The sequence below is a fragment of the Stenella coeruleoalba genome (assembly GCF_951394435.1).
Source record: "Stenella coeruleoalba genome assembly, chromosome: 6".
NCBI classification, from domain to species: Eukaryota; Metazoa; Chordata; class Mammalia; order Artiodactyla; family Delphinidae; genus Stenella; species Stenella coeruleoalba.
In genome coordinates, this window is record NC_137151.1 from 118,679,846 (window position 1) to 118,699,785 (window position 19,940).

Genomic DNA, 19,940 nt, shown 5'->3' on the forward strand with positions numbered 1-19,940 from the left:
ACAAGCTAAAGCCCTGACTAGAGCAAAGTGATCAGCTTCTGACCCTTTAACACAGAAAAAGAGAAAACACTCACTGCTGGAAAACATCACTTGGGGTCTCTTCCGTTCACATAATCAATTATCAGACATATGAAGAGGCAGAGGAATATGTGACTAACAATCAAAAGGGGAAAAAAGACAATAGAAGCAGACTAACACCCCTAGAAATTATAAAGTAAGTATTCTATAACTATGATTAATAAATTGAAAATATAAGCATGGATGGACAAAATGGGTAAGAATGTAAAGAATTTCAACAGTGGGACTTCCCTGGCGGTGCAGTGGTTAAGAATCTACCTACCAATGCAGGGGACACAGGTTCAATCCCCGGTCCAGGAAGATCCCACATGCCGCAGAGCAGCTAGGCCCGTGCGCCACAACTGCTGAGCCTGTGTTCTAGAGAACGCAAGCCACAACTACTGAGCCCACGTGCCACAACTACTGAGCCCGCACACCTAAAGCCCGTGCTCTGCAACAAGAGAAACCACCTCAATGAGAAGCCTGTGCACCGCAACAAGGAGTAGCCCCTGCTCACAGCAACTAGAGAAAGCCCTCGCGCAGCAACGAAGACCCAACGCAGCCATAAATAAATAAAAAAAAATATAAATAAATAAATAAATTTAAAGGAAAAAAAGAATTTCAACAGAGAATTTTAATCTATTTTTAAAAATCAAAGAACTGTCTAGAACTGGAAAACAGAGTATCTGAAATTTAAAATTCACTGATGAGTTTAACCAAATACTGAAGAAGACAGCAGAAAAAAGAATTAGTGAATTTAAAATACGGTCAACAGAAAGTTTTCAAACTGGGGGGGGAAAGAAAAACCTGGGAAAAACAAAAACAGAGCTAGAGAGACATGGTAGATCAAGTCCAAAGTCTGAACGTGTACAATCTTGATACTCCCAGAAGAAAAGGAAGGAGAATATCTGAAGAGATGATGAGATAAGTGAAACAATATATGAAGACATAACGGCCAACAATCTTCCAAAGCTGATGAAAGTTATCGACTCAGAGATTCAAAGGCTCGGTGGAACCTGAGCAAATTAAAAATGGAAGAAAATGTCACACAGGCCTAATATAGTCAAATTATTAAAAATTAATAATGGTTTGAAAAAGCAGATCTTAAAAGAAGCTGGGAGAAAAGAACTGCCTTGGAAGGGTAACAGTAAGACTTTTAAACAGCAACTATGGAAACCAGAAGAGCACTACAAAGTACTAATATGAGATTTTATACCTGGGGAAATTACCTTTTAAAAATTAAGGCATAACACATATATATGGAACCTTTAAAAAAAAATGGTTCTGAAGAACCTAGGGGCAGAACAGGAACAAGATGCAGACATAGAGAACGGACTTGGGAGGAAGTGAGAGTGGCATTGACATATACACATTACCAAATGTAAAATAGCTAGCTAGTGGGAAGCAGCCGCATAGCACAGGGACATAAGCTCACAGGGACAACAGCTCGGTGCTTTGTGACCACCTAGAGGGGTGGGATAGGGAGGGTGGGAGGGAGACGCAAGAGGGAGGGGATATGGGGATATATGTATACATATAGCTGATTCACTCTGTTATACAGCAGAAACTAACGCAACACTGTAAAGCAATTACACTCCAATAAAGATGTTAAAAAAAAATTAAGGCAAATCAAGGATTTCTCCAACAAAAGCAGAGAGAAATCATTACTAGCAGTCACTCACTGCATAAAAAAAGTTCTTTAGGCTGAAGGGAAACAATCCTGATAGAAGAAAGGGACTTTAGGAAAGAATTAAGAACACTGGAAATGGTATATATGTGGGCAAAAATAAAAGAATATGGATGTTCTAAAACAACAATTGTCTTTTTGTGTTTATAGCACACGTGTAAGTAAAACTAAATAACAGCATAAAGGATGGCAGGAGAAAAAGAGTTAAATTGCTGTAAGGTGGTTGCACTGTTTGGGATATGATAACGTATTACTATATGGTAGGCTATATATAATAAGCCAAGGATACACATTATAATCTCCAAAAGAGGCTGATTTACAACATCTGCCAAAATGTTGTACACATTTACCCTTTACACAGCAATCTCCCTTCTAGAAATCTATCCTGAAGGTAACACAGGTAAAAACAGGAAAGCTGTATTTCACTGCAACACAACCAAGACTGGAACTAACCCAAATGTCCAACAGGAGACTGGCAAAATAAACCGTACATCCACACACTGCAGCACTGTGGCAGCTTTACAAAAGGAATGGGGAAATCTCTCTTTCTCTCTCTCTCTCTGAGCATGTGCGTGACGTGCACAGCAGCCATGATAAGTGAACACCAAAACATACTGTTAAAAGCAAGGCAAAGTATGTAAAATTTATACTCTTATCTAAGAAAGTCAGTGTGTGTGAAGTAGATAATACGGATTTGTTTTTGTTTTCTTAAATAAATAACAAAAGGACAGGCCACAAACTTACAAAGGTTATTTGTGTGGGAGGAGGAAACAGGCTAAAGGGATAGCAAAAGATAAGACTTTTAAAAATTTGTAGATTTGACTTCAGGAACCATGTAAATATAACAAATTATAAAAGCAAGACTACATTTTAAAGTCAATGCCTAAAAATTAAAAGCAAAATAAAGCAAATGTGCTAAACCAGCCTGGTGGCACGAATGTAAAGAATTATTTCAAGTGACTCTAAAACACACAAAAATGACCACAAAGTGAGATATATCCCAAGAACAAAAAAAGAACTGTTACAAAATTAAAATTTTCTCAATAATACTATTTTTGGTGTTAGGTTGGAATTTTGTACTGTAGGATAAAGCAAATAAATGACTATGTTATCACTGGGAACTGAAACTTTTGGCACGAGGGAAAGATACAAGATAAATAAAACCCCTGCAGTCCTGAATGTGAATTGGCAGTATCAGTATGAACTCATGATTTTTAATCTTAAAAGATTAAATACAATTATTTCCTACTTTTGTCCATTAAAAGTGTCTAACAACAATTATCAACCCAGTAGCAAATACGCCAACAGCCCAGACTGTGGAATCTAAATATCATTTCCTATAAAGAAAACCAGGGCTCTCTGAGGCAATGCCTGATTTCAGGTGGGGGGTGTTCAACTTGGCTCATCAGAAAGCAAAGAGGGCATCAAAAACTACTGAGATCGCATCAGAAATATCAGATGACGACTAGACAATTTCATCATCAGTGAAAATCAATGAAATGGCTAAAACACATCTCAACCCAATTGACAATGATACTTAAAACAAAAACAACAGCACTTTGAAGGATGCAAAACTGGTAAATAAAGGGTAGGAAATATTTTTCCTATACCAACTATTCTCCTGGGTAACCAAATAGAAGGGAGAGATATTCTTTATATATTTCAACTAAATTACTTCTTTTACTTCTAATAAATGAAGACTGATCATTAGATATGAAATGCTTTCATTTTTAATCCCTGTTGTCTAGACTTTGTGGGCTTCCTAATATTAGAAAACACTACCACTTTTGCATAGTCTTTCCTCACCAGAGGAAGAAAATAAAGAACCAAACTTGAACCTGAAAAAGCCTCTAGATCCAACTACCTGTTTAACAAGAAGTTTACTTTTTTTTTTTTAACTTTTCCATTTGAGCAATGGAAATCTGACTGAATGGGTATCTATCAATAAGGAATTACTGGTTTCTTCTTCAGATATAATAATAGTAATGTGGATGTACGCATGCATGTGTATGTGTGTTTTAAGGGACATTATCTTGAGCTACATGATGAAATATTTATAGATAAAATTATATAATGTCTGGGATTCATTTCAAATTAATACAAGAGGAGGGATGTTGGTGGGTGTAAAGACAGACTGGCCATGAAGCAGGCACTGCTGAAGCTGGGTCATGGGAATGGGGGTGTGTCACTGTTTTCTACTCTGGTTCTAGTCTATCGTTTATATTCATTTCATGTGCAATAGTCAAGCCTTAATATGGATTTCCAATGTTTAATGTTAATATTCTTGGGTAGCTCTGAAACAATTTTTCTTCCCAGCCTTCTCCCCCAAAATAAATGAAGTGGAAAAATAAATGAAATCAAATTTCTCTTAAAAAATAAAAAAGTACACACATTAAAAATATGATCTATACTTTGCCATCAGTTAAATTAAAGTTTTTAAAATGTATTTATGTGAGGACTGGAACATTTGAATTCTAGATACTTACTAAGGATTTTCTTAATATAAACTTTTTTAGACAGTACTGTGGTTATGTCCTTATTTTTACAGATATAAATTCAAATATATGCAAATGGCAAAAGTTAAAAAAATAAACTTGGGAGTGGGGAGAACAGCCGAGGATATAAATGAAACAATGGTCAGGTCATGTGGATCGATAATTGTTGATGGGTTCATGGATGTTATTATACTACTAATAATACTCTCAACTTTTGTGTATGCTTGATCTTTTTCATAATACAGATAAATCCTAATTACCCTTAGTTTAAATCCCACACTTGCTGCTGGCCTGCAAAGGTCCAACATGACCTGGCAAGCACCTACACCTCTCAGATTTCATCTTCTACCACTCTCCTTTCACTTTCCATAGGCCCCTCCTGCTGTCTCATGAGCATGCCAAACTCATTTCCACCTGCGGCCTTGCACTTCCTTTTTCCCTCAGATCCCTGCAGAGCTGGTTTTCTCACTCCATTTTGTTCTCCACAAAATCATTTTGTTCTCCACAAAATCAGAAAAGGTTTCTTTAACCAGCCTATCATCACACCAACAAACACCTTCCTAACTCTGCTTTGTTTTCCTTCACTGCATTGACACGACCTGAAATTTTACTATATAGTAATTGTTTATTGCCAGGGTCACTCTCTAACAGGGAAGCTTCCACGTGGGAAACAACTCTGCTTATTATCCTATTCATGACTCTGTACATCCCAGTGCCTAATAAACAACACTGAATAAAAATCCAGACTCAAGGGTTCTCGAGAACTTTGCAGGAGGCTATGTTATTTGAGAGATGAGTATCAGGGCAGCAAAAGCAAAGCAAAACAAAACAAAAACAAAAACACCAGCTGCCTCAGAATGGGAGAAAATATTTGCAAACGAATCAACGGACAAAGGATTAATCTCCAAAAATATAAACAGCTCATGAAGCTCAATATTAAAAAAACAAACAACCCAATCCAAAAATGGGCAGAAGACCTAAATAGACATTTCTCCAAAGAAGACATACAGATGGCCAAGAAGCACACGAAAAGGTGCTCAACATCACGAGTTATTAGAGAAATGCAAATCAAAACTACAATGAGGTATCACCTCACACCAGTCAGAATGGGCATCATCAGAAAATACACAAACAACAAATGCTGGAGAGGGTGTGGAGAAAAGGGAACCCTCTTACACTGTTGGTGGGAATGTAAATTGATACAGCCACTATGGAGAACAGTATGGAGGTTCCTTAAAAAACGAAAAATAGGGCTTCCCTGGTGGCGCAATGGTTGAGAGTCCACCTGCCGATGCAGGGGACACGGGTTCGTGCCCCGGTCCGGGAAGGTCCCACATGCCGCGGAGCGGCTGGGCCCGTGGGCCATGGCCGCTGAGCCTGCATGTCTGGAGCCTGTGCTCCGCAACGGGAGAGGCCGCAACAGTGAGAGGCCCGCGTACCGCAAATAAAAACAACAACAACAAAAAAAATAGAATTATCATATGACCCAGCGATCCCACTACTGGGCATATACCCAGAGAAAGCCATAATTCAAAGAAACACATGCACCCCAATGTTCATTGCAGCACTATTTACAATAGCCAGGTCATGGAAGCAACCTAAATGCCCATTGACAGACGAATGGATAAAGAAGATGTGGTACATATATACAATGGAATATTACTCAGCCATAAAAAGGAACGAAATTGGGGTCATTTGTAGAGACGTGAATGGATCTAGAGACTGTCATACAGAGTGAAGTAAATCAGAAAGAGCAAAACAAATATCGTGTATTAACGCATATATGTGGAACCTAGAAAAATGGTACAGGTACAGATGAACTGGTTTGCAGGGCAGAAATAGAGATACAGATGTAGAGAACAAACGTATGGACACCAAGCAGGGGAAGTGGCGGGGGGTGGGGGTGGGACGGATTGGGAGATTGGGATTGACGTATATACACTAACATGTATAGAATGGATAACTAATAAGAACCTGCTTGTATAAAAAAATAAAATAAAATTCAAAAATTAAAAATAAAATACCCGCTGCTTCTTAAAATCCTCAAGTACAAGTACACATAATATGAGCACATGTACACACATTGCATTATTTTTTTTTAAACTTAGAATATTTAATGGAAAATTATACAAGTACAAATTTATTTGTAAGGTCAGAGTTAACAACCTTCGGTAACACTTCAGAAATTTTGAAATGAATCAAGACTGAAGTCTGCAAATAGCCTACTGATTCTATGGAAATATTATTGATGAAGTAAAAAAGAATGTGTGTGTGTGTATATATATATAAAACTGAGTCACTCTGCTGCACAGTAGAAATTAACACAACATTGTAAATCAACTATACTTCAATTTTTAAAAATGCTTAAATGTAAATTTTATTGCTTAAGGAAGCTAAAGGTAATATTCTATACCAGACAGAATTTAACTGAATTTGTGATTATGCAAAATCATATTCTTAGTTACAAACTGAGACTTAAACAATCACTCTTATATCTAGCATATATGATAAGATCTCTGGGTTATATTAATTTGATTAAATGAGTCTAGTTACTGGTAATTCTGCTGAGAAATCTTTCCTCTCAGGCTCATTTTATAATCAACTGCCTAATGGGTTAAATTTTATTATACCATAAAAATCTCAAGACACAAATCTGTGCAAAGCATGCAATCAGATGCTATAATAATGTAATCACCTGAGATCCTGTACTCTTCTATAGTTCAAAAACAAACAAAATGAAGGGTCAATCTTGTTGTAAACGTTGGATGGTTTTCTAATGGCTCCAATTCAGTAATTAAAAATAAAAGGAGAAAATCTTGAAGAGTTGCTATTATTTAAGGCAAGAATGTGCAGAAACTGTTTTTTAAAACAGGTTAAAGTTCATGAAAACTTCCTTATGTGAAAACTCTCTTACATGAATAGGTAAACAGTAGAAACAGCACTCAACTAATTACTAAGAGTTCTGAGGGGAGGACAAATTTAAAAGTATTCACTTACTAGCTCCGCTTCCAATTGTTCTATGGAAAAGTTGTGACATCCGAGGACCAAGAGGACCAAACAGGTGAGGAGGAAGACCCCTGGCCTCTAAGAGAGCTAAGGAAAAAAGAAGGGCAGGAGGAGTAGTCGAAGTGTTAATACAACTGATCTTATCTAGAAGTTTCGAACAACTGATTCATCACATAATTGATTTAAACAATTACTTTCCATTTTGAACTTTAAGTTACATTAAACTTTTCAAGACCACTTGTATATACTAATATAATTAATATAAGTTACAACACCCATGTGTCTACTCCAGGGCATCTTAAGGTTTTATGGAGATATTAAATATCCGTGCCAGCAGGGACTATGTAAATGGTCCAAGAAAAACCCAAAGTAAACATTTATTTTGAAGAAGTTATGTTAAGCACCTTAGCTATTTCACTCTATTATTTCTCAGTCAGATACTGATCATGAGATCCTCTAAAAACAGGAAAAAAATCATTTTTATCAGTTCCCAAAAGTGAGAAAAACTGTTCATAAGAGTTCTAGTCAAAAAGTGATTGCTATAAGTTCCTTCAGGAACTTAAAAGCAATCTGAAACTGATTCATTAATGTTTCTTGTAAGCCTCACACTGGGGATCTATTCTATAAATCAGCTGTCTGAAGATAATAAAAATACATATCCATGTACTTGTAAATAATGTATACATAATATAAAGCTGCTTTTTAAAAGCACTTACAACATTATAATACCTTGAGTTTATGTATACAATCTACATTCATTTTCAAACAGTTGATCAAGCATCCTACTAGATGCAATATGTTATTAGATACCAGAGCACAATATATTAAGCTACCCCTTGTTCAATATCTCCCTTAATGTATTACTAGCTATACATGCAACCATAATGAAAAAAAATTTTTAAACATAAAAAATAAATATACTATATAAGATTTTTATCTAGTTAAACAGTAAAGATGAAGAGCCAAACGGATCATCTTCCAATTCCAAATCATCAAATCACCACTACATACAAAGCTTTTTTGGAGATATGGGCACTGCTACATTATACTTTTATGAGCTTACCCAAATTAACTTCAACAAAGAACGGTAGTAAAAGGCAGCCCATGACAAGAGTTTCTTGTAAGCTCAGTAACTCTCTTTACCTTGCAATCGTCCCATCTCGGAATCATCCGATTCACTCTCCCCAGAAGTGGTCATGCCCACAGCCCCTGCAACAGAACTAGAGGCTTCGAAGAGGGGGGAAAGGTGAGGGTTAGGAGAGGAACATTTAAATTCATTATGTCTGGTTTATCTTAAAAAAGAAAAAGCAGAGTTTTACAGACAACAATGAATAAAGGCAAACGTGTCTGCCCATTGCACACCAGCTGTTATTCTAGACTTCATCATGTAGGTTTTATGGAAAAAAGATGGCTCAACGACATTAGAAACAAGCATAATATACAAGCTTTGCATTTCACTCGTACATGGTTTTCATAGTTTCCTCCTGTCTTTGAAACTGTTCCTGAATTGGGTCTTATCCTGAACTCCTCTACCAAAAGTCCATAAACATAACACTGCTAAAAAACCATTGTGATATTTAATAGATGGGCAATTAGTCACAAACAGAAAAGCAAAACTGACATTTGGGGAAAATGTTCCATGTAGATGTGTGCCTTCTTCAGTCTGCTTTATTCCTGGACTATAGTCTGGATACGATCATTTGCCGTGTTTTCTTTCATTTCAAGACTGTGCAAAGATTACGCTCTCTTATTTCCAGGACAAAACATTGAAGAAACACATTACAACTGACAGAAGACTGCAAAACACTGAAGTACAAAAGACAGGGCAACTAACATGTCAAAACAAATGCAGAATGAAGAGTTCAGATTCAGAAGGATTCTACTACCCAAAATGCTAACCTGATCGATAATTCAGTCTAAGTAAATAGTGGCTGATTCTACAATATTATAAATCTGACCAGGAGACGAAAATATATTCCTGTAAAACTAGCAGTTTTACTGTCCCCTCCTCTCAGTGTCTGTTGAGTCCTAAAGCATTTTTTGTACATAGACGATTCTCAGCTGTGTATGACCACATCATCCACAATACCTTAAGTCCTGTCCACTTGACAGATGGTGACAGAATGCAAGGCAGGAAGAATACTTTTGTCATTATTAAAAGAGGCACATGGATCACGTATGTGAATGTAAAGAGTTTTTCTGAAGAAAGAGATGTAAATACACCAGCCACCAACTCTGTTTTCTTAATACTTTTCTTCACCCCTCATTTAAGTATTCTAACATTTCACCGGGATTTTTAAAGAACTTGTAGAAAAATGTATGGTTTAGAACAGGAATCAGCAAACTGTGGCCCACAGGCCAAATCCAGTCCAGCACACCACTTTGCAAATAAAATTTTGTTAAAACATACGCAAACTCATTCACTCACATACCTGTGGCTGCTTTTGTGCTACAACCACAGAGTTGTTCCAACAGAGCCTGCATAAAGCCTAAATCATCAGTTATCTGGCCCTTCACAGAAAACGTTGGCAACCCCATGGTTTAGAGTAACAGGCTAAGTAGAAATGCTAATATTAAGGAGTAATGGAGTTTAGCAAAATCCACACTTCTGATGGAGAAAAAGGAAATAACAACTATACTTATATATATATAAGGCTACTTGTAGGTAGCACTCATTAAATGCCGACTGTATGGAGAACGTGTCCATGTGTTTGCTCTCAACCATACAGAGAAGTATTACAAGCTCCACCATGCACATGAGGAAACCAAGGCTTTGTGTCTTTGAGTGCTTGCCCAAGGTCGGACAACTGACCACGGGCGTGAGACGTGAGCCCAGGCAGTCTGACTTCGCAGGCCGCACTCGTACGAGCTGCACGCTACCAGCGCCTCGCACTTACCCTCCAGCACTCGTTCCTGATTTCAGTGCCGCTGCTTCTTCGTGTTATACAGAAACCACGCCAACCAGCCCTGCTACCAGGTCCCAATTATGACTGAACTTAGTCAAGTGGCTCTTAAACTTACTTTGAAACTTTTACAAAATGTGGAAAGCAAATACTAAGTTTTGGCAAACAAAATTGTTGGTTTTTCTTTCTTTCCTGCTCCCCCCTCAAAGGCACACTCTGGAACCACACATTTTTTAAGAAAAAAAAAATCACAAGTTCACTTAAGGTAATGCTGGGTTTTTTTTAAAGCGTATCAGAGGTTCTACTAGTTTGACTTTAAACCAGTCTACAAATCTACAACTTACAATTTTAAAGGTTTAACCTTAAGTGACTTCTTAAACATATTATTCTAAGAACTGACATAATGAATAATAAATACCTCAAATTGCCCTGACACAAAGACATTAACCAAGACATAAAACTTGTAAAAGCACAGAATTAAAAGAGCTGTTAAGACTATTATAGGGAGGGTCCCAACCTTAAGGGAGCCACAGACCCACTACAAGGAGGAGCAGGGATATTCTGGTTTTTAATCAAGTCGAGGGCCTATTCTGACACAAATCAGTTACTGGACCCAAGGAAAAAGATCCTTTCCAGCTGCCATTCCTTTGATGGCAAGTATTAATAGGCATTTGCTTACCATAGCTCCCTTTTTTCTAAGTTTTACAAAATTAAATCAACCAAACTAGCTTACAGTGAGCGGCTGTTTGTAAACTCATGCAGGTAAGGAAATGTAACCCATTAATAGCAGTCAGCGAGAAAGTTGCTTCAATCAAGGCATCAAACCTTGGGCAACACACACAAAATACATCCCAACACAAATATAAAAGCAAGGCTATCAAACAGAGAAAATCCAATGCCAGATTTTAAGAGGTGTCAATCTTTTTTTTTTTGTTTAAACTGGTATCTCTCCCATCTAGTCTCAGCATATCTTCACAGCACCATGTAAGGCAGTTTCCAACACACAGTTAAAGCTGATAAAATTCACTTTTACTTGACAGGAACTGCTAAGGGTTTACCAAATACCTAAGTATAGGAGGCAACGGGAAGACATTTTTAGTGTCACAAAAACTTTTGAGCTAGGCCAGAAGAATGGTTGTTTGGAATATAATTACACCTTATGTGGGCCTTGGCATCAGGTGATATGGTAGCAATCTAATTTTTAGTGGTACTAACCAAATATAAGGAGGGAGAGAAAAATTTACAAAACTGAGTTGCTTTCTTTTTACAATCTGACCCTGTTCATTTCTTGTGAAATTAAGATTCCCAATGCCAAATGTAGGTGTCAGAACATTTTTCCTTACTTTGATTGATTTCTGGGTATAAAGAAGACTGCTTGATTCCCCACCTTAGTATCACTAAGATTTGCAAGACTTTATCAGCACTATAAAGGGATGCTCAGTTCTAATGAAGTCTAAAACTAAACCCTTCAGCTCTTGGGACAATGTGGGGAACACTTAACTTTCAACTTCAAGAGCTGACATTTCTTCTATGAAGAGCTAGAGGGGTTGCACTCCACATCACAGTAAACTTCAGAGTGACCCAAAGGGACACCATTATCAACAAACTTTCCTAAATGTCAACAACACTGGCAAAGTCAGGGTGATATAAGCAAGTATTCCAAAGATGGAGCAATGCTTTAATATCTACATGTGAAAAAAGAAATACACTTATATCAACGAGGCCACTGAAATAAGTCAGGAAGAAATGATCTCTAAAAATAAAGAAACACTGAAAAATGAATATATACATAAGACTGAAGAGATTAATTTTTTTAAATTAGTAAAAACATTATTTCAAAATAAATGCTTCAGATGAAGTGAGTCTTATACCAACTGTATAAGAACTGTCTGAGAATGGACACTTGCCATAAGATGCTCTACGTTACCACCATCAGTTTGTACTCTACACGAACTTAGAGGGTTTTATTTTTCTTTAAATTCCAGTTTTACATACTGAGAAACGAAAGCACATTACACTGAAGAACTTAATATAAAGCTAGTAATAAGTAATCTGCCTCTTTCCCCAGAAGCACTTTAGTGAGCTGGCAGAGGAACCCCTGTAGTACGTACAAGGGATCCAGCCTCCGAAAGGTAATAAAGTTAGTGCTGCTCTAACGCCAGTGAACATGCACATGTATCTTTTACATAAACTCAGAAAGCACCTAGATCACAATGGGATTTCAAATATGGATGACAATGAAACACAGGCGAGCCTTTCGGAGGGCAATCGCGTGAACCTAATCCCTTGAAGCTTTTATCCTCTTTGGCAAATATACCAAGGAACAAAATTTTACACACCACCCCCTCATTCTGGCCTCCAATTACACCCCTATGAATTAAACAAACTCGAGTAACCACAGGGAAGCAGAACACCACAGCTGTTATAACTGTGCACTTCTTTTCTCTAAGACCTGGATTTGAGAGTCACACATCCTAGTTTGTAACCCTGGCAAGCTTAACCATTATGCATCTCAGTTGTTCTCATTTATAAAATGAGGATAACAGCACCTCACACCTCAGCAGGTTGTTCTGAATATTAAATGAGAATATATGTAAAGTGCTTAATAGTGTGTCTGCAATGGAGTGTACACTCTGTAAATGTTAGCTATTGTAATTACCATAATGAGTCCACTTGAACAACACACTCAGCAGCTCCCTCTCAAAGTGTCATCCATATGGGAATTGCTCCACTTCCATAATCAGACTTGGAATAAACATTAAAACACTGGGAAGCATAGGCTGTGTGTCCTACAGAGCTTCAGTGAGTTGCATGTGCAATGCAGTGTATGTTTCCAAAAATCTACCATTTAACCCTTCAGAAAAACTATTCTGGGAAAAAGGCACCACCAGAAGAGATGCCGTAAGTTCGCCATGTAATCTATCATACAAAACCAGGAAAGACAAGTTGGTAAAGATGTTAAGCTGGACAGAAAGCTGAGACAAAAGGCACAGAACATGGACAGCAGTGGGCAGACCAGAACCTTCCTGGTAAATGAGGATATACAATCAACCACAGGCATTGAAGAAAACTGCACCTATTCTGATACTAACAGTAATACATGAAAGAACTCTGTTCAAAAGTAAGAACATGCCTACGCCTAAAGCTACGCATATCATCCAGATTTAAGGGACTCAACTCAGACCCATATGTTCATAATGATGACTTATAATATTTTTGTATCTGTTCTTAGTGTTAGTGAGAAATGCTTATAACAAGCTACTGTTTAAAACCGTTAGCCACAATCAAGCCGTGGAGTGTCAGCCGCCTTCTGGCACTGGAAATGGGTACATACTTGGGGTGGGGCGGGGGGCCTAATTTTTGCTGGGCTAAGACATCTAGGAGAATAAAAATAAGAAACCCAAAAGAATAGGAATACTAGTCTTAAAGCTGCTTAGATTCAAACTGAATACTTGTTATTTTTTAGGGACTACAACATTCTAAATTAAAATTTAGACTTGTATGAAGCAATTTAAGCCACATCCTTAAGTTTTAACTATGAATTTAAAGTTTTACAAACAATCAGTAGGCAACTATTATATGTACTGATCAATATTTAAGAAGCTTAAACAGAAAGGGACTTACTGCTTCTTAAAAGGCCTCTGAATGTAATTAGTACAAATTTGGATTTGGAAAAAGATTAAACAGCAACAACAACAAATGAATACAACTAATCAAAACACCAAATCTATAAAGCGGAACAAAAGCGAACAAGAAGTGTGATGGCTAACATCTTAAGATGTATCTGTCTCCTCTCTTCCATTATATTTGGTGTACCTAAAAAGTAAGTTATCTCCAAATAAATCTGGAAGATACATAAATGCTTTTTAGGCTTAAGAAGTGCCAATCTACCTGCCGCTCCTTGGGGAGTTTCGTCCGTCCGTGCAGCTGAAGAATTCACTGTCTCCTGGTTGCCTTCAGGGTCTGCCATCTTCTCCTGTCGACGAGCTTCAGCTGCTCCTCTTTTGCCCAGGCCAGAGCCTCGCCGACTACAACAGAAAAATGCCATCATAGGCAGCACTCCCAGTGACCAGGAGCAATGTCCACACAGCACAAAGCTCCAATGCATGGAACACAGAGCTAGTTTCTTCTTTTTACATAAAAATTGTTGTAGAAAATCACTATGGGTAACAACCAAGACTTTGTATATTTAAAACTCATCCAAGCTATATCACATTGACAATACAAGCTTTTGTGTTGCTATGAGCTGTTGTCATCCTTACAAACAGAAGTGATTTTTAAACACTTCAACTACATGGAAAAGTGATTCCTTCTGCAGAAACAATTCAATTCATTTGAAATAGATCCCTAATTCCTGGGTAAATAGTGGACCACTATATGGACTTTCAGACTGATACTTGAAAATGGGGGCAGGACAGGGGGAGAGAAGAAGATGGGAAAAATTCCCATCACTTAAGTCCCGGATTACTTAAATCATCAAAAAATTACTATCCTAATAATGGACAATAGCTCTAGCCTTTAAAATAAAAGAAATGAGTATTTAATATTTATAAGTAAATACAGATGACATCTGGGAAGACACTTGTTTCTGATTGAGGCATAGTGTAAGATATGGAAAAAGGAATCATCAGTCATTTATCATGAAGCAGATTATATTTTATTGATGACTTTCTTTCTATTTTAATAGCGAAATCAGTAAGCAAATCAGGTAGAGACAGAAGACTTCCAAAATTACAACAACTTAATATTGTTTAAAGGCAGTTCCCCAAATGACCTCAGAAAGTGCAAAAATCTACTACTAAAGAAATGTTTTAGACTAAAGTAAACTACAGTGAAATTAGATGTTGTCTAGTAAAGAACAAGAAGGAACCAGGCATAAGTGACATGTAAATGAAAGCTCTGAATCACCAATGAGTTCTTGAAGAGTTTATTCTCTCAATTATTAAAACTCCTCCCTAAGCAGGGATTTACTTTGCCAACCTTTCATTCACAGGGGAAAAAAGCTCACTCCAAACCCCAATTACCAAGCTATAAATTAGTGGGATTCAAATTAAGTCATTTATTTAACATTTAATTTGTATCAACCATGTGACACACTCTGTGCTGAACATTTGGTTGCTGCCTTCAAGGTGTGTTAGTCTAAAGAGACGAAGCCGCAGCTGTGATCGACTACGAAAGCACTAAATTTAAGAGGAATCTCAACTAATTCAGAAAAGTTTGAGATGAAGAGCACTGCAGGCAGGCGGCTAGACAGCTTGTGTGTAGCATGTAAGTAACTTCTCGTTCATCAAGACAGTGGGCCCGAGGAGAAGGAGAGAATGCTGCAGAGAAAGATAGGACGCTAGATTACCTGACGCCACATACAGCTTAAAATTAATTTTCAACTACAGTGAATTTGGTTTATATCTAAGATTATAAACCTTGGGTAAACTGGATTCAAAGTTTGGCCCAAAACAGGACAAAAGCCCTAAAGAACTAAGAAATTTTCTCAGAGGTCCTCATAAAAGTACTGCCAAAAAACTTCAAAGGCAAACAGGTGTACTAACTCCAGATATTTTAGACAATCCTGACAGAACTAGGAAATAAGTGGAAAAGTAGAGATTAAAGTGGCAAGAGTCCATTTCTTATGACTTATTAGGTAACAAGTCATACTGTTTCCTTGTGTTACTACTGTACCCACGGCCAAGAGTATAAAGTCGATTACCTCAGAGAAGAACAAAAAGAAGTGCTTAAAGCCTTTCTACTGACCTAAGTTAGAGTAGGGAAAAGGTAAACTAAAATCAGTCACCTGCATCACTGGTTTCTGGCACATTTAGTAGAGAGAACGAAGTACATATAAGAGCAAACTACATATAAAGGATGGAGAAGTCCCATAAAGCTGTGATTACCAGCACAAGACCAAAACTGACCAAGCCTGAAAATCTGAGATGAAATTCCAACAAAAAGATTTTTAACTTTATCCTAAGGTTCTGAATCAGTTAATAAAGTATATGAAATAATACACTGTATCATATGTGAAAGGTAGATCATTTTCTGAAAAAGGGCTCCAAAATAGCAACCAGGAGGAATGGGAACTGGAGATGTGAGAGAACACAAACCAAACCTACATTCTCCTGTGAGCAGAGGTACTGGAACACAAAATGAAAATTAAGTACATCTCTCCCCCTCACCCATTAAACTCAATAACTTGTGCCAACACTTTTAGAAACTAATTAGGCAATGTTACAGCCATTACAACAGGCATCCCTTCTGATCCATTAATCACACTACTGGGAAATTTAGCTACCTTTAAAAATAACCCAAATCTGCATAAAGATGCTCACTAGAGATTTCTTTGGCAGACTAGAACTCTGAAAGCAACCAGACTTTCAACTATTGGCAATAACTCTGTGCAAATAATGTAACAGCAGGGGAAAAGGTAGAAGACAAAGGTGTTGCCCAAAAAAGGCATGATTAAAACTTAGCAAAAAAAAGGTAAATAAATATTGGGGAAGAATTCACAAAAATATACAGCAATACTAGCTATATTAAAACAAATTTCTTTGCTCAACATTAAAGAGAAAATTTTAATAATTTTTAAAAACTTACAAAATTAAGGATTTTGCTGAAAGCTGAACACAGATAACAAGCTAATCATAAGCTGGCAAAGCCCAGATTATTACCTGGCACTAGCACAGGAGCCCGTGGTCTTTTGGCGTGTGCTCCGCCTCAAACTGGGGAGCTCAGCAGGTGGGGATTCGCTGCGCTTCTTGGTAGATTTTCTTAAACCTATACATGTGAAATGCAAAAGTAAAAATTTTAAAAGAGCAGTTACCTTAAATTAAAAATGACAACAATTCTTCAGGTCATCATCCGGTCAAAAATCCATGGACTCTTCCACGGCCTCTCTAGCGGTCTCCAGGTTTACTTGCATAGTTTGATTTTACTGCACCTGCTCATACTGGGGAAGTTCATGTGGTGCTTGGCATTCCTGTTCAGGAGAAATCTTCTCACTCTGGCCTAACCTTGACGCAAGCTAACCAACACCATGAATGACAGTCCCTCTCCTCTCAAACCATCCTCTTGAAAAGTTCCTATCACAACTCTACTCTTCCACTACTCTTCTCCACTAACTAAAGCCAAGAGATTTTTTTTTGTATATACTATGTATTTCAGGACTTTACTGTATTTCATTCAGCACTTTACTGCATTCTCTTTGCACTGTCCCATTTCACCTAGTTTATATGAGGCTCATCAATAAGGCCATGAGAGAACAAAATGTTTCCTTTCACCAACTCAATGGCAAGAAATATACATTTGAACTGAAGGTTATTCAAATGTCCAATTTACAGAATACTGTATAATTAGGGGGAGAAAGTCAATCAAGCACACTTTACATGTTATTCTGGAATCTAACTAATACCTTTATAGGGATAACGGATTCTGAGAAAAGTTTATTGCTAGTTCATGAACAATGGGGAAGCCATCAGAGCATCGTCTACTGCCCCCCGCCCCCCAAACAACACTTACTCTACACCATACATGACATGACAACACACAGGGTGGTGAGCTCTATCTAAACAAAGACCCCCAGCAGTAAGAGGTCTCCAAAGTCAACAGAGCATACTTCCACCGGAACTTTTGGCATCATCTTAAATAGATGGTAACTTTCTCAGAGACCAACTGTACAATAACAGTTCTCCAGATCATTTGTTTCTTCTCCAATTTTAATTTTTTTCCACTTCACTGCTTTAAAAAGTGTAAAGATAAGAAATTCCTTACTCTTGATTTTGTTAAAAACACCACTAAAGGTTCTGGGAAAGAGGTGGCAAAAAGGATTCTAGACATCTTCTTGACCTTTTAGACTCTTCATTTAAAAACTTCAGTTCATCCAATTTGCACTTAAACTATACATAATGAAAGCTGCTAGGTGAAAAGTAAGCTATTAAAAACTCTTTAAACACAAAGCAGAAAGTATAAGGACAAAAATCTATGTTCAGACAGGCATTACCATTCAGAAATCTAAACCAGACCTTTTGGGCCCTTCTCCCCCCACCTCCCACCCCAAAGAACTTCTGTGAAAGATTATCTAGACTCTTCAAACCAGCATAAAAGGATCAAAGAGTGAAACTTAAAGTGACAAAAGAAGACTGGCCTAAGCGTTTCTTAAATTTCAGTTTTATTTTAAGGTTGATTTTCTATATAGCTGTCACCAGAATTATTTGATGTGATCACAAAGCTATATCTGACATCCTATATACTATTTTATCTTTGCCTAGCTGGATACACACCCCAGACACCTGAAAGATGGACACGGCATGTAGACGGATTATGGAGCTAGCTTAATATATTCAGCTAATAATGTCACTATTTTTTAATATTTAAAAAATTTAGAAATTTTATAATATTTCAGAAAATATTAAATTATACTTATCTATCTGAATTATGTGACTAAGTTGGACTAAAAAATGTACAATTTAGAGGGAAAAAGCCATCAGTGCACATTATATTAAAACTGCAAAAAACATAAGGTACCTTCACTTATAAGGCACTTTCAAAACCTTTGTATTATTGTCACTAATATTACTTAGTTCATGTAATACTAAAGTATCTATAAATACCATGATACAGTAATAGAAACACTAGTACAAATTTTCACATCTATTTAGTGACATTCAAAATAATATTCAACAATGTATTGTGGGCTACTGCTTTATTGTTAATCTGTGGTGACAGTATACTTTTTGACACTTTCACTACTCATGTCCTATTTTAGACTTTGGTGTTTAACTCTCTCTTAAACAACTTCATTCAAATGTAATTTCCGTATGATAAAATGTACTCATTTTAAGTGCACGGGGTTCAAATGAGTTTGACAAACTTATTCACGCATATAACCAACACCACAATCAAGACATAGAACGTTTCCATCACTTTAAAAAGTTCCTTTATGGCCCTTTCAATTAATCCCCCCCTCACACTTCAGGTCCCTGGCAATCACTGGTCTTCTTTTCTGCTGCTATTGTCTACTCTGGAGTTTCATATAAATGGAATCATACAGTGTCGTGGGGATGAACTCATGGTGTTGCACGTATTGGTCCATTCCTTTTGATTGCAAAGTGGTATTCCTTTGTGTGGATGTGCCACAATCTCTCTAACCATTCTTGGTGTTGGACTTTAAAAGAACTGTACTAAGTTACAGAGAAGTAGGGCAGAGAAAAACCAAAACAAGAGTGAACAGAAAGCTATTTATAACTGATATCACAATACCATAATGTAAAATGACTCTCAGGCTAATTGACATTAACTCCATCCAGCCTGATAAAGTAAGAGAACCCCCAACATTTTGTTCTCTAAACTTCCTTAGAGGGGAACTACATAAATTCTTCCAAAAGTCTAAAACATGTTTAGAAGATAGAAAGGTCATAAATTCTGGGACAAAGGAAAGCTGAAGCACAAACTTCAGCTTGGTAGATAAAGTATTTCCTAGAAAACCAGGACAGCTTAACCTTCTTTTGGCCATTCGGCAAACTGACAATGCTAGCACATACTATCTTCACAATTTTATTTATTTATTCTTTGATATTTATTTATTTGGCTGCTCTGGGTCTTAGCTGTGGCATGTGGGATCTAGTTCCCTGACCAGGGATTGAACCCAGGCCCCCTGCATGGACAGCACGGAGTCTTAACCACTGGACCACCAGGGAAGTCCCTATTTCACAATTTTAGATCGGCTATGGAGATTTTCAAAAGCACTTTCAGATATAAAGTTGTAATAATTCTCATTTTTCAGACACAAAAATATTAACTGAC

At 37.2% G+C, this 19,940-nt stretch overlaps 1 protein-coding gene across 15 annotated transcripts in view; it reads right to left on the minus strand.

The window, feature by feature from the left end:
• TRIP12 (thyroid hormone receptor interactor 12) overlaps nucleotides 1-19,940 on the minus strand; it is a 151,224-nt gene that overhangs the window by 57,224 nt on the left and 74,060 nt on the right. For all 15 annotated transcript variants that reach the window (XM_079924530.1, XM_079924529.1, XM_079924527.1 and 12 more), the window contains 4 exons: nucleotides 16,811-16,916; nucleotides 14,040-14,176; nucleotides 8,389-8,472; nucleotides 7,237-7,332 (listed from right to left, as the gene is read on the minus strand). In XM_079924530.1, coding sequence (XP_079780656.1) covers nucleotides 7,237-7,332; nucleotides 8,389-8,472; nucleotides 14,040-14,176; nucleotides 16,811-16,916 — 423 coding nt within the window. The remainder of the gene's footprint in view (nucleotides 1-7,236; nucleotides 7,333-8,388; nucleotides 8,473-14,039; nucleotides 14,177-16,810; nucleotides 16,917-19,940) is intronic.